This window comes from Poecilia mexicana, unplaced genomic scaffold (genome assembly GCF_051168715.1).
Source record: "Poecilia mexicana isolate PSO_F unplaced genomic scaffold, ASM5116871v1 scaffold_7, whole genome shotgun sequence".
In the NCBI taxonomy this organism is placed as follows: domain Eukaryota; kingdom Metazoa; phylum Chordata; class Actinopteri; order Cyprinodontiformes; family Poeciliidae; genus Poecilia; species Poecilia mexicana.
The window spans coordinates 13,685,243-13,700,518 of record NW_028263376.1 but is presented as its reverse complement, the minus strand read 5'-3'; the positions used below and the strand labels follow the sequence as shown (position 1 = coordinate 13,700,518).

The 15,276-nt window shown below is 36.9% G+C and overlaps 2 protein-coding genes across 3 annotated transcripts; both read right to left on the bottom strand.

Moving 5' to 3' along the window:
• Positions 1-14: 14 nt before the first annotated feature.
• Positions 15-8,198, bottom strand: ccnt1 (cyclin T1). Of its 2 annotated transcripts, XM_014991885.2 has the most exons (9): positions 7,994-8,198; positions 7,026-7,107; positions 6,818-6,946; positions 5,405-5,465; positions 4,941-5,003; positions 4,794-4,839; positions 4,483-4,646; positions 3,516-3,586; positions 15-3,413 (listed from the first exon to the last, which is right to left on the bottom strand). In XM_014991885.2, the coding sequence occupies exons 1-9, from the start codon at positions 8,164-8,166 to the stop codon at positions 2,148-2,150; spliced, it is 2,055 nt and encodes a 684-aa protein (XP_014847371.2). In that variant the 5' UTR covers positions 8,167-8,198; the 3' UTR covers positions 15-2,147. The 2 variants fall into 2 exon arrangements, with proteins under 2 accessions (XP_014847371.2, XP_087863213.1); XM_088007087.1 differs by lacking the exons at positions 5,405-5,465; positions 7,994-8,198.
• Positions 8,199-9,166: 968 nt separating this feature from the next.
• sarnp (SAP domain containing ribonucleoprotein) lies at positions 9,167-14,237 on the bottom strand. The gene is made up of 11 exons (XM_014991884.2): positions 14,130-14,237; positions 12,965-13,064; positions 12,538-12,581; positions 12,390-12,460; positions 12,135-12,186; positions 11,568-11,641; positions 11,275-11,312; positions 10,708-10,733; positions 10,360-10,428; positions 10,021-10,107; positions 9,167-9,936 (listed from the first exon to the last, which is right to left on the bottom strand). Exons 1-11 carry the CDS (start codon positions 14,160-14,162, stop codon positions 9,895-9,897), a joined length of 636 nt encoding a protein of 211 aa, XP_014847370.1. The 5' UTR covers positions 14,163-14,237; the 3' UTR covers positions 9,167-9,894.
• Positions 14,238-15,276: the final 1,039 nt, after the last annotated feature.

Here is a 15,276-nt window from a genome sequence, read left to right as displayed (position 1 = left end):
ATTAAAAGTCCAAATCCCTTTTTCTTAAAATATTTATTGACTTCCGGAATAAAGCAACCACATTTTATCAAAAAACATTGTTCACATATAACTTATTAAATGAAAAGAAAAAAAATCCAATTTCTTTATTTCCAGACCTGAGTGTCAATAAAAACACCAAGAAATGAAACATGAAACTATTGTAAATGTGATTTTTGCATTGTTAGGTTGCATGAGTGTCTTCCATTCACCTTATATATATGGTCTTAGTATAAAAATGAGTCATTTTCTCACAGCATGTTAATACTTCAACTGAAACATTTGTCCCAATTAGATAATTTGTTTTGGAAATCTACTCTAATAGGTTTACCATTATACATGTAACACTTTGTCAATTTCATTGTAGGCTCACCTACAAAGATAAATATTCAGTGCATTCACCATTTCCCTGTTACAACTAAAAGCCTAAAGAAAAGAAAGCCTCTTTTCTGACATATTTATCATTATGAAGGGAATTAAATACAATTATATGGCTGATTTGCTGAACTGCATTACCATAATCTGCTTGAAGCATTTTTTTTTTTACATAAAAACTGATTAAAAACAAAAAGGGAGCAGGTTAAGAGCAGTAATATTACACAATCAAACCTATATAAAGCTTTATGTGTATGAAATGTACAGCCAACAAATAGAACATTTGCTAATTTGCTCAAGCATAAAATTTAAACATTTTTATGGGACTACATGTTCAAGACTGGGATGGAGGTACTGTAATTATAGAGGACGTGCAAAAACTTTTTAAAGAGTGGTCATTTTTGGATGGATTAATAAAAATAAAAAAGCTAAGTATGAAAAACAGTTGCATGAGTAAAGCCAATTTTAACATGATTAAAACAGAACAGATTATACAATTAAACATCCTAAATCAGAACCATCAAAGGTGAGATTACATGTCTGTCCTTCATCACCACTGTACTGGGTAGATATGATTAAACCTTTCCAACTGCATGAAGCTAGTGTAACTGAATATGAACATTTTACAACCATTTAAAACAATGACTGCAACACTAAAAATCTAAAGGAGTACAAGCTTCATTACTTTACATTTCTTTTTTTTCTGTAATTTTCAGTAACAAAATAGAGAGAAAGATTCCACAATACAATCTTCATACAAGTAACCCAAATAAAACAGCCACTAATTATGGAGGCAGGAGGTTTTTTTTCTTTTTTACCTTGGAACATAAAAAGTAAATTAAAAAGAAAATATGTAAAAACATGGCTTTTTTGACATGCACTCTCAAACTGTACAGTCTTGATGAAATCATCTCTCCCTGTGCAGACAGAAAGGAGGGAACCTTAAAGGTCGACAATGTTTTTTTAAAAAGCACTCAATAAATAACATACTATAAAAACAGTACAAAAAGGGGCTAAAAGATATCTGATGGCAGTTTGAATTTCATTAACATAAATCCCCATTGTCACATTTCCTTAGAATTGAGCAGAAGAAGAAAATCTTTTGTTCTTTGCGAGGCTTTAAGATTCATTATGTGAAACTTCTAACCACATTATTACATTTCTCTGCTGTCACCCTGAAACATACGGAGGAGTGTCAGGACCACGCTAAGGAAAAATACAATTACGAGAATAAATTCATGAAATTATGAAAATATGGTCATAAAGTCAGGAGAATAAAGTTATAAGAGTAAAATCATATTTTGAGAAAAGTCAATATAAAAAGAAAGTCACAAAACTGAGAAAAAAGTTGAAATATTCAGGAAAGGTCAGTTTTACAAAATAAGTCGTATGATGCAATAATACGACAAAAAATTAATTATATAATAGTCATAGTACTTTGCAATAAAGTCAGTATTACAAGAAAAAGTCATAAAATTGATTTTATTCTCCTACAACCTTCTTCCTACATTATTTAAACTTTATTCTTGTAATTTGACTATTCTTGCTTTATTTAGACTTTGTTCTTGTAATTGTATTTATTTTCTTAGCGTGGCCCTAATACCCCGTCATAGAAACTCACATAAAAAACAAAAAAAGTTGGGTGAATTTAATAAAAAAAGCTAATTTAGTTTTTTTTTTTTTTTTTTTTACAACACTTTACATAAGATGGACGCTTGTGATTTCAAGTAAAATCTACATAAATGACCGGAGGATCATTTGGGTAGTGGCGGCAGAGGGGGGGGCGGTTCTGAGGGCAGAGGCGGCGGTCTGGGGTTGGCCCCCCTGGAGCCGCCGGGGAACCGGTAGTCCGCGTACTGGGGTCGGTAGTCGTACATGGACGGCTGCGACGGCTGCACGCCCTGCGCGCTCAGCAGCGAGTTCAGCATCTCAAAAGTGTCCTGGTACTCGTTGGACTGAGCGCCGCCCGCCGCACCGTGCCCGTTAGTGTCCATCTTGTCCCCTTTGGAGTGTGAGAATAGCCCCTGGTGGTGGGAGAGGCCCAGCGGCGGCAGGACGTCCGAACTCAGGGTTTGTCCGGAAGACAGGGAGGGCAGCTGGTAGGCGTTCCTGGAGGTCTTGCTGACCTTGGCGGTGGAGGCGGCGTGCGGGTCCTGGGAATGTGTCCTCTTTCGGGAGCTGGACGAAGACGAGGAACTGGACCTGGACGAGTCGCTCGGGACTTTTTTGCTGCTGCCCAGCGAGCCGCCGGAGCTGGACGAGTGTTTGTGTGAGGAGGACAACGAGGCGCTGCTGGAGGAGGAATGGTGGTGGTGCTGCTGATGATGATGATGCTGCTGATGATGGTGGTGGTGGTTGGAGCGCTCCCTGTGCTTCTCCCGGCTTTTGCCCTCCTCTCCCGAACCCCCCCTCGGCTTCTCCGGCACCCGTATTTTCACTTTAATGTCCGGATCCTGACCCCGGTCGCCGTGGCCACCGCCACCGCCTGCGGGCATCGGGAAACGCATTTTCAAATGTTTGTCGGGCCGCTCCCTGTCCACAGGGATTTTGAGGATGATGGGCGAGGGGTTGGACACGTCGGAGGCCGAGGAGGAGCTGGACTGCTGGTGGTGATGATGCTTCTTCTGCTGGCCAATGAGAGCCTGCGCTTGGTTGGCGTAGTCCCTCTTCACGCTGGCCTCCATGTTCTCCAGCTTCCTCTTCTGGGCAGCCAGGACGTCGGCGTTCTTGGCCCGGTATTCGCTCAGCGACACCTTGGCCGGGGCGTGGACCTCGTGGTTGGCTGGCGGTTGCTCGCCGCTGACCGCGCCCTTTCCGCTCCACGTGGCGGCGCTGCCCGGCACTGCCCGCTCCTTGTCGCCTCCCGAGGAGGAAGAGGAACCAGATGGCGGCGCCGACAGGCTCATCAGGCCCGCCACGGTGCTTTCTGATGACACCATGGAGATCATGCTGATCATGGTGTCTCTTTGGTCTCCGTCCTCCTGCACCTTTGGCTTGGCTTTTGGAGTTTGACCTCCAGCCTGGGAGAGGAGAAGAGACGGAAAAATATTAGAAAACCATAAACCAAATGTTAGCATCCCAAATAACGACAAAAATCTGTTTTTGTTAAAAGATGAACGCACCTTCCAGTTTCGAATTCGCTTGAGCCGACTGGGCGTTTTCTCCAGGATCTGAAGAAACTCGTGGGTGAGTTCTGCAAAAATATTTAAAAGTTCAGAAATTGCTCAAAAGATTATGGAAGCCCATTTCTGCCATGAAAGAAAAATAAAGAAAAGGCCAACAGGAAGTAGTAATTACAAAAGACACAGGCGCTACACACAAAACTTGTAATTATGACTATAAAACTTATAATTACAAGTTTAAAACAAGTAAATACAGCTTTAATTTTTGTAATCATGACTTCAGAACTCATAATTATGATTTTTATTCTTATAAGTTGTAAATGTCAGTTTTAAAAGTTTTAATTTTAAACTGTATAGGCTCTACACATAGAACTTGTAATTATTACTTCAAAGCCCACAGTTATGACTTTAAGTAATCAAAACCTTTTTTCTTTTAATTTTGTCATTAAAAGTTAATGACTTTAAAACTCAAACATACAACATTTATTTTCATATCTATGGTTTTAAAACTCAAACAAAATTAATTCTGGTGTTGATTCTAAAACTTCTAAATATGCCTTCAAGAAACGTAATTATATCTTTTTATTCTAATTGACTTTAATAATTATAACTTTAATTCTCAGAATTATAACTTTAAAAGTTGTAATTATGTTTAAAACTCACAATTACAATTTTAAAACTCGTAACTACAACTTAAAAATTTTAAAATTTATACAACTCGTAAATTACAATTTTTATTCTTTTAATCACTTTAAAACTCATTTTATTGTCTTAATTATGACATAAAGATCATATATACGAGTTTAAAACGTGTAATTAAGACTTTATGTTGAGCGTTCCTTAATTTCATGGTGGGTTTCCATAAAAGCCACTTCAGGGACAGAAAGTAACATTTGTTTATCTTTAAGCTAAATCTGGACCATTATGTCACCTTAAGCAGAGCGACAGGATAAAATCCAAGACGTACCGTCTAACAGCTCCAGGGTGACTGTGGGATCCACATACTCCCACCAGTGTTTCCCGTCCGTAGAGACGGGGATTTCCCAGTTGGACCACTTGCAGGCCAGATGGATGCAGACGCAGGCGACAACAGGTGGACTATACTGCAGGCAGAACGTGGTCAAATGCAGGCTGGATCGCATTAAAAATACAGCAGGGGGACAAAAAAAAGAGAAAGAAATCAGAAGATTAAAATTTTGGTTAAAAACAGACTGAAAGTCAAACAACATGGAACAGATGTACACTGTCTTCCTAAAACAACGTTAACTGGGCGTATACCTGTTGGTGGCCATGAAGTAAGATGTTTGGGCCAGATCCTTACTGGCTGGAAAACCAGAACAAAATATACTTAAGAGCCTGAAGAATAAGCTTGAGCAGTAACTATGTTCTCCTGCCAGCATGTAGGCGTTCAGGTGCGATGCTCACCTCTGACCAGCTGGGTGCATTTCACCACATGAGTGTGAGGATGATCAATTGTGATCTCAAACGCTGGAATGAAAAGGGGACAAGAAAAGCAGCAGACTTTAGAAAACTGAACACAGAATATCAGCATGAACATATGAACCGCTTAGGCTTCATTAAATCCAGTTGCCACGGGAAACGTAACATTAAAGTCCCTGAAAAATCAGAAAATTGGTTTTATTAATCCAAACTCAAAGCTGAAATTTACAGTAAGTGTGAGGAAAAAAAACAGCTTTCCATGTGACAATGAGAGAAATAAAGAGCTGGTTTAAGTCATTTAACAGTGATCTGGTGAAACTTTCCAATGCTGATAACCACATTTGGCATTTCTGTGAACAAAAGTTAAAAGCCGGTTAGCTTTACAAGCTACACAAGTTTCTGGAAGGGAAACAAAAGGGACCCAGTTTTTTTTTTCCTTCTAAACTTACCCAGGGTCTGGAGAATTATGCTCTCAAGAATGACCAGGTCTTGGGCTTGTTGCAGGTAAGCCTGAGGTTGAGAGGACAGGCACGTTACTCACTGGGAGGCCTCTAAGCGTTGTCAAACAAGAGCTACAGAACATGCTCTGTGGTTTTTAAATGTTCGCCTGTTGGTCTGAAAGGCTGTCCTTTAAGTTAAATTGAGGATCTGGCAATAAGAAAAAGAAAAGGATTCCCCTTCTGTCGCAGAACCCGTCTTTCCCGTTATGCTGAGGACGCCTTGCAGACCACACAATTAACACCACAGAGCATAACCAAATGCTCTTGTTTTACAACTGCTAGACATCACAATACCTGGACAACTGACACTTCTCTCTCAACCCACATATCAAGCCACAGAACTGTTATCCGACGCAACAATGCCCAATCTTCTAAAACCGAATAAAAACAAAAGTTCACACGTACAACCCCTGGTTTTGGAAGGCAGAAGGCAAATTGAAAAACAAAAATGTCTTTTGGAGGCATTAGACATAAGAACCATAAAAAGTCAGAAACTGCAAAATGAAGTGGTTGAAATTATAAAAAGAAAAAAAATAGCTTCTTGTCCCATTCCTTCCGTTTGTGGTCACATTTAGGCCTGTCACAATAAGCAATAAACCTATTTATTGCTTATTGTGCAATAATAAGCAAAATTAAAATTAGCTCAACTTCCATTTGAGTGATTCGTCGTTTTTCTCTCGTCTGTTTCTACCAAAAACTGGATGATAAAAGTTTTCATTCTGGTGTTTTGGTCTCAACTAGACATTAATAATTCATTTTATTTGATGTTTCTATTTTATTTACTTATTTTAGATATTAAAAATGGCTTATAATTCTGTTAAACGTTTATTAGAATTTAAAGTTTATGGATCTTTGAAAATATGTTCTTGCCATTATGGCATTTTTATTTGTTATTTCCATTAAGTTACTTGAAAATTGTCTCAAAACAACAATATTATCATTTATCGCCATAACTTCTACTACAGTTTATTATTTAGCAAAATGTGTTATTGCCAAAGGCCTCGACACACTTTCCGTAATTTCTGGACTATTAGAGTAGAAATATAGCAAATGCTTCCTCTTCCCTTCCTACTCTGGATGTCAGAGTCAAATAGATTGGCTTTGATTTCCTTTGTCTTTTCTATTATTTAGTGCCAATCTTGAGTTGGCACTGTCTTCTTTATAACGCAGTAGTCCAGCTTTTCAAAACCCGTTGGTAAACAACACATCTCAGTTTTCAAAATGTGTGAAAAAAGTTGTCTTATAGTCCGGAAATTACGGTAACAAGGGGAAAAAGGCTTTTGGCGTGGAAATGCATCAAATATCTTCATAAACTCCGTTTTGTGGTGGTACAGATTCACTGCATGGACACCCAATACTTACATCGCTGCGGACGTCCGGCGAGGGGTCCTGAGGGTTTAGACATGCATGCGCCACCTTGATTACGTGTTCCAACTTTCGGGGCTGCTCCTCAACCTTTGCGGCGAGGAAAAGAGCGGCCGGAGCGATGACCTGAAGGACAGGAACGACTCTTAGGCTCGTCAACGTCCAATTAAAAGCCGGCAAGAGCGAAAAGAAAACCAGTACTTACATTTCTGTGAAACCTTGTAAATGATTGGACCATGTAGAACCGATGCATGTACACAATAGCTGTATTAATAGTTAGTTGGGATCTGACGCAGGACGGTTAAGGACAACAGAAAAAAACACAGAAGCAATAAAAATCAACACCATGTCAGCCTCTCTTTAGGTTCACTACCATCAGCCTGTTTTTCTTTATTGGGTCAAAGGATTCCCCTATGAATTTATACTACAACCATCTGAAACACAGTCACTACACTCAGATGATCTCCATTCCACTGACTGAGACACTACTGGCACCAAGTGGATGGGCCTCTGCTGAATTAGGTCAGTCACTTTGAAGAAGACGAATCACCTCTTCTATGTTGCATATTTATGTTATATAAATCAGTTTCCACTTTGACATTAAAGGGGTTTGCATTCTTATGACAAAAAATGTTGTTGATCATGACTGATTTGCAACGGAATAAAGAGGTAAACATCCAAGGAGGTGATTACTTTTTATGGGCACTGTAAACATTAGTGAGTTGCCGGAAGAAGCATTTTATATAAACAATACACTAAATGATGCCTTTAGATAACTACTACGTTGTTTGGGACACTCTAAATATGATGGTTACAGTTAGATTAAGCAGCTTGGCTCCGTTGTTTTCCGTCCTAAACAGTTTCACTAAACAGACAAAGCTAATGCTAACGTTTATAAGGCCTGTGAACCACAGAGGCCTTGTCGGCTGCGGTTAGCATGTACGGCTGCCGTCGGAGAGAATAAACAAGCCATAATCAACTAAAATCAGCAACAAATGCGCTAAACAGCTATTAATATACTTAAAAAAAAACTACAAGGCCTCGTCCAAACCACAACAACAACATAAAGCGACCACGCTCTCGGTCGAGCCGGCTTCGAGAGAAGCTAAACTTTGCTAGCCGACGAGCTAATGCTAATGTTCGCTACGTGCGACGCACCACGACAAAAGATACACATTGAGCCGCTGCCCCATGTCCTGGAGGAGGTTCGCTGCCTGTTGTCGGTAGGACAGCTCCTTGTCGGGATCAAGTCCAGCTTGCCGAGACGGGCTGTTGTCGATCTGCTGTCGGGAGTAGTACCATTTGTTGTTACAGCTTGAAGGGAGCGAACGAAACGAAGCCGCCATCACTGAGAAGGACGAGAGTTTAAAATTTCTTCGCGTCACAGGAACATACGTCACACACCAGGGAGCGGTGCATTTCCGCGGACGAACAGCAGGTGTCTCCAAAACTCAGTTACATTCCAGCTAAGCACAAAAACACGGCACAGAAACACTCAAGATTCTGGCTAAAATATACAACAAAAGCATTATGTGCTTAATTTAAAGGTGCGTCTTTATTTAATGTCCAGCTGTGTAAATATGCATATATGCATATTTATCTTGTTAAAAGTACTTAAAAGTTTGATGCAATTTACAAATCTGTTAGTTACGTCTCTTGTTTCTTGTAGTCTGTTAGATTTGTTTATGTTTGTATGAATATGCATGCTTCCATTTACCTTAACCTTAATGCTGGTACACCAGAATTTCCCCACTGTGGGACCTATTTACATCTCTTGCTGCATTTAAAATTTAAAATGCAGTGCTATAAAAGTAGTTGATTTCCAAAATGTTTCTTCAAAAATCATTTATATCATCAAAACATTTAAATATCAAATTAAGATAGAGTAAATACAGTTTGCAAATGATTTTCATCCTGGGCCTATTTTAAAATATAATTTATCATCTTGATAAGTCAAGGGTTAACAACATCGATCACATTTTATTTTGTTCAGTTTCCTGTTCTTTCTCAGCCTAAAAATAAATATTTTTTAATGTTTTGGAACTTCAATAAACCCCAGTAGGATTTCTGCATGGATAAAACACAGAACCGTGTCAAAACCGTCAAATTTGCTCCAAGAGAGCATCAGCAACTCATCATAAAAAACAGGCAATTAGTGTTTCAGAGTAACATCAATAAGGTTTCATGCAAATGTTTCAGATCATTTTTAAATTATTCAAATTAATTTTGTTGATTTGAAACATTTAAGTAGGGCAGAAGAAACCTGGTACTTCATAAATCTAAATGGCAATTTTATCAGTATTTAGCAATTCATACAGAAAAAACAAGAAACATGACAGACAGGAGTCAAAAAATTGAAAACAATTTATTTTAAATTTCAAAACGTTATAAAATGGACAGATAACCTGAAGCAGTATTTTGATGGTATCCCTCAAAAGGATAACAACGAATTAAAAGGCTGTGTGTTGAATCAAAAGTACAAATAAATTCAAATAAAAAAGTTCAAGGAAATATCTGGTTTGATAAACAAATAGAAAAGTGAAGTTTTTCCAGCAATGAACAAAACAAAAACAAACAAAAAAACATTTGAACGTCTGTTTTGATTTAAGTTGTAATTCAGCTACATTGATGTCATAAATTCAACACCTTAATTTACATCAAACAGACAGAAATCGACTTTTAACAGAGCCAAGGCTGCACAGTAAATGCTTGATATATCTCCTGTCAATATCCAGGTTTCTAGGCAGCAGGATTGTTTATTATTGGGGTATTATGTAGCTGCAGGAAATAAAATATTTATTGCTGCATCATTATTGAAGCTAATTTTGAAAAAGAACGGCAGGAAGTTAGTCTGTTCCTCTAAGTTTTCATAAGAAGTAGAAACAGATAAATATGGAGCTTCTAGGCTCCCAGGAAAACAGTCCAGAATCTAACCCTCAGATATGATCCTTTATTTAAGTGTACTTTTGATGAACAAAAATCCAGTTACTGATTATTTTATCCCCAAAAATCTGTTGAACAGCCTTAAAAAACCACAACAACAAAAAAAATCCACTACAAAAACAAAAATCTTTTTAAACTTTTCCGAATCTTTCCGCACGTTTCATTTTCTTCGCCTGCAGAGAAAAAGCAAACAAGCAGAGGCATTATGAAGCAGCTGAATTAGTGGTTTTTAATGATGAGTGAAACATGGACGTTACCTCGACGTCGTCTCCTCCAACCGACGGAGCGCTTGTTAAGATCCCAAACCTCTCCTTTCTCTTTTTCAGCTTTTCATCTTCCACAATCTGAATAAAAACAACGAAAAGATGCAAAACCCAAGAAGACTGAATGTTGTGAATGAGTAAAACAGTGAGATAATCCAGTTATTAAAGGTTTTTTTTGTTTACATTTTCGATGTAATATTATCCAACAGATTCACTTAAACGATCACGGATTAATGCCACATTGGACAGAGGTGTGTAAACTTTCAGATCCGCTGTAAATGCCAAACCCAGAGAATTTTGGAAGTAAATAAGTTTAGGAACAAAGTTTGTCACCTTCTGTGAGACTGATGAGACGTTCATGCCGAATCTTTCCGCTCGTTTCTTCAGGGCGTCAACGTTGACCTGAAACAAACACACAAACCCGTCAGACAAACGGCATCAGCTGGAGGAAAGGAGGGAGAGAAAGAAAGACAGGCCAAGAAAGAAAGAATGGAAGGAAGAGAGAAAAAGAGATGAAAAATAATGGAAGGAAATTAAAAAAGTAAAATAAGGAAAAAAAGAGCAAGAAATAAAGAAAAAAATAAAAGAAAGGGTGAAAGAAGTAAGGTAAGAAAGAGAAAGGAAAAAAGAAATAATAAAAAAAGAAAGAGAAAAAGAAAGAGTAATTTCTGAAAAACTCACGCCAGCTTTGCTGTTTGCCACAACGCCTGTTCACAAGATAAGAACAAGAAAGAAAATAATCATTTGCCTCCATTCATGAGAGTCAGGAAAGTGAAAATGAGACAAAGAGGTTCATTAAAACTTTCACTAAATCAATCAAGAGACTCAACATCAGCCGCTTTTCCAGTTTTATAGAAAACATTGATTGGAGGGAATGTTTAAAAGGGGCTGGGAAATAATCACCCAATATCACACAACACTTCAACCATAACAAGATTATCTATGAAGATGAAACATCAATACTAAAAAATGGAAACAAAGCAAATCTCTTCAGTAATCAGATTGCATCAGACTGGATGGAATGGGATTCTCTGACTTGTTTATCTTATTGACATCTGCTGTAAACTAATACATGAATAAGATGAGGTGAACTGAAGGTGATGCTGTTCTGCTTCTACTGGCTGAAACACTGGTGTCCTCCTGCTACCATAAAAAGTTCAGTTTGATTTAAATATAACAAATCCTGAGTAAAGGAAACAGTTTTAGTGTTTTCTATGCATTAGGCTTCTGGAGAGGACGATGATGTACCTGGAGAGGGGCTGGAAGAATCGGAGGGCGTTCCAAACCTGCAGGAAAACAGCGGAAAATAAACTCAGCATGACATAAAGGATCAACAGTTTCCTTCCTTACAAATACAAACAATGTTGTGACTTTTAGACAATTTAGATGCTCAGCAAGTTGTTTAATGCAACAACACAATCTCAATAAGCTGAGATGAAATTGTTTGTTCCTGCCACTTATTTCAAAATTTTCAAGATCCCAACATTTTGTCTTGTGAAAGAAATGACAGAAAGGAAGAACAAGGTGAATTAGAGGTCAACCTTGCTGCACGTAAGGCCTTCTTGCTCTCGGCTGATGCTGGCAGGTTGAAACGCTCAGCTCTTTTCTGTAGTCTCTGCTCAAAAAAGGTAGATGTTAAACACATTTAGTTTTCTGTCTTTCACTGAAAGTTTCACTGTGACATGCAAACGAGCTGAAATAACGTTACAGGAAATTATACAACTAGAAGTGCCAATCAGGAGAATATGTCATCTTAGTCCTTATTTCATAAGACTGTTTAGGTTCAGTAACATTCAACAAAATGTTTCCACATGATCATAATTAGTTTGTAGAATTCTGATTAATTCAATGCAGTTTAGAATTAGGTTGTAATGTAACAAAATACGGAAAAAGTGAAGCGCTGTGAATACTTTCCAGATGCTCTGCATAAATATTATAAACCTGCACTTTTCCATGCTACTGTAATATTTAGTCGGTTGTACAGAGTCTATCAGCAGCAGATGTTCACTCATGGAAAAGAGGGGAAAGAAGAAAAGCAGTGTCTAATTTCAAAAAGAAAAAGAAAAGGAATTATTGATCTGCTTTAGGAGAAAACAAGTCAGACGTACTTCACTGGCAGATAAGGGAGGACTTATTTTCACCACCTTCTTCTCAGCAGGCCTGAAAAAAATTAATTAGAATTACTAATAAAGGACTTGCAGATTTTCAAGAAAGTTTTAATAAAAAAATAATAATAATATATTACAAATAAAACGACACATTTCTTCATCATAGAAGACAAAGGTAATAAAAACCATTTTGTTTGAACCTTTGGAAAAAGAAGGAAAGTAGAATAATTCCCAACTGATTTAAGAAACACTTACGGCTCACTCTCAATCACTTCAGAACCATTGTCCACTTTTATGGTGTCGGAGCTCTCCACTTTACCAAAGTCCTGAAAATAAAACAGAACCTTAATATTTAACAAAGTTACAGCACAGTAGCATGAGATGTGAAGTGAAGTTCTTTTACCACAGAATCGTCAGCCAGCACATCATCGACGTCCACATCTTCTTCTGTTGTTCAAAATGTGAAAGAAAGACATTTCCAACATGAAAAACAGGAATATTAGCAAGTTTTAGTGATGAGATACCATAGAAGACAAGAAACACAAATTAAAATAAGTATTTGTGCAGTACGTTGTAACTCCTACTGTTTATCTGGTAGATGTTGTGTCTCTTACATTTGAGTTGTAAACTTGTCTTACTTAAGGTGAATCTTAATTTTTCTATGAGTAACAAACAAAATGTTTTATATAATCTTACATCACAAGAGATTTACTTTAACTCACCCCTCGAAAAATTGAATAGTAATATTGCAATGCCATGTTTTCTAGTGGTAACCCAGTAAACACCTTTGCAGGTGATAAATATAGGTGTGTGAACACACTGAGCCTCACCGTGCTCCTCCAGGTAGGCCTGGAGTCGGGCGATCAGGTCTCCTTTGTTCCCCTTGGTCTCCAGACCTCGGGCTTCACACTCCTGCCTCAGTTCAGCAAGCTGCACAGCACAAACAAACACAGCCCGTTACATTACCCCTTGTCTTTATTGTTCGTAGTTTAATAAAAGAAAAAAAGTTGTATATAAAAAAATAAATTGTAAACAAAAGCAAGCAAAAGAAGAGCAGTAGTAAAGTATATTTAATTGTTCAAAGGAGTGGGTAGAAAATAAACTTATTTTTACAACCACCCCTCTTACAAAAATAGCATCATCCAATAAATTACTATTCATGTTGACCTGGTAATAAGTCTTTTTTATCCACTGTAAATAAGTTATAGAAGAGATTTTTTTTGCCTGTTTTAAAATCTCCATAACTAATCAAAAATACTTGTATTCCAAAAGCACACTATGATACACAATGTTTAAGTATATGTTTTCTTTGCAAGCTTGAAATACAGTCAGGTTGAGATGAATTGGTAAAATATGAGCACAAACTCTACCTTGAGCCATCTAATATAAAAATATATTCTGATTCTAACAAACCTTATATTAAACAATATAAACCCTTTCCTATGATGGTTAACTTTCTAAATCTGCACAAAAATTAAAATTTTGAATCACAAACACTCTTAAATATGCCAGAAATTTTATAGATAGATAGATAGATAGATAGATAGATAGATAGATAGATAGATAGATAGATAGATAGATAGATACTTGGTATTTCTGAAGCGGTTTCAACTTTAAATAAATGTGAGCGTATTTTTGAAAATGCGTGGAGGTTTATTCTTATGAACAGATCGAGATCGGCAGAATATTTATTAGTACTGAAGTTTATCTCTGAGTTTAATTGTTTAGACTCCAAGAAAAATGTTGCGTACTTTAGTACTGATTAATTTAAATCAGTGTACTTGTACATTTATTCGTCTCCAGCCGGGCTAACTGAGCTAGCTGCCGCTCATTGAACACACGCCGGTAGGAGTCCTCGCCCCCGGAGGATCCGTTTATCTCTTTAAAACTATTATTTAGCCGTAACTCCGGGATATTTTTCGGTAACCAACAGCTGTTCTCCACTAGTAAACACAGCAAATAAAAATAAAATTCATATTTAAAGGCAATACCAACCTTTAATTTGTGCAGCTCTATCACTTCGGCCATCTTTTTTTGTTGATGTGCCACTTCTTCCAATCAAACTGGAGCTGCTCTCCTTCTGAGCTCCTTGACGGCGTTAAGCGTCTCACAGCGCCCTCTGTTGAACAGATTGATACCCTGCAGATAAATTTCGCACAAAATCATAGCTGATTTTATTATTATTTAGTTATTGTACATTTGTTTGTTTTAACAAAAAAAGTTAGACATTCAGCTCCATTGGTTGACAAAAAGGAATAAATGAATGACTTCTACTTTTTAAGAATTTTTATTCACGACGTTTAAAGGTCTCAATCTATTGTATTTTTTTCAAACAGGAATGTTGTAAAAAGAAAAAAAGAAGTGAATTCTTTTCTATGTCCTTGGTATTTGAACAACCAATTTCTTAAATCACAACTATGACAATCAACATATCTCATATCTCCCAAAATGCAATCTCTTTTAATACTGTAATGTCAAATGTATAATTGAAAACAGAGATTTACTTTGCAAAAATAATGTTTTTCTCATTGACTGACATTAGATCAAAGAAATCTTTACACTTTATTTCAGTTAAGATGACCAGTTTATTTCTATTTTTTACATGACACAATAATGTGATAAATATTTTTTTCCAAAGTACATGTTTGCTAGAATGATATTCTAGACTTATGATTTTGGTCAAATGTTATTGGAAACTTTTACTTTACTGAAATCTTAGTCCATTCCTCCTCATAGACCAACAGTAATATTCTAAAATTGTTAAAGTCAAAAGATTTGCCAGAAAAATATCATAAACTGTTAGATTAAGCTGAGAAATTTTCGAGAAAAATACGTTGAAATTTCTACGTTTGCAAAGTCAAAAGTGTCCCAGAAAAAAATCTGAAATTTTCAGATTAACCAAAAAGAATTCTAGAAAAAAAATCTGAAATTTTAAAATTAATCTTTAAAATTAAAAAGTGGACATGTTTTTCAAAAGATTAAAAGATTTTCAGCTTTTGAAACTCAGAAAATTTCTAGTTTTTTTCTGAGATTATTTAAAAGATTTCTGAGTTTTTTTCTAGAAAATCTTTTACTTCTCAAACTCAGCAACTTCCAAGACTTTTTCTAGAAAAGATGTTTTGGTGGAGATTTACTCCTCCTG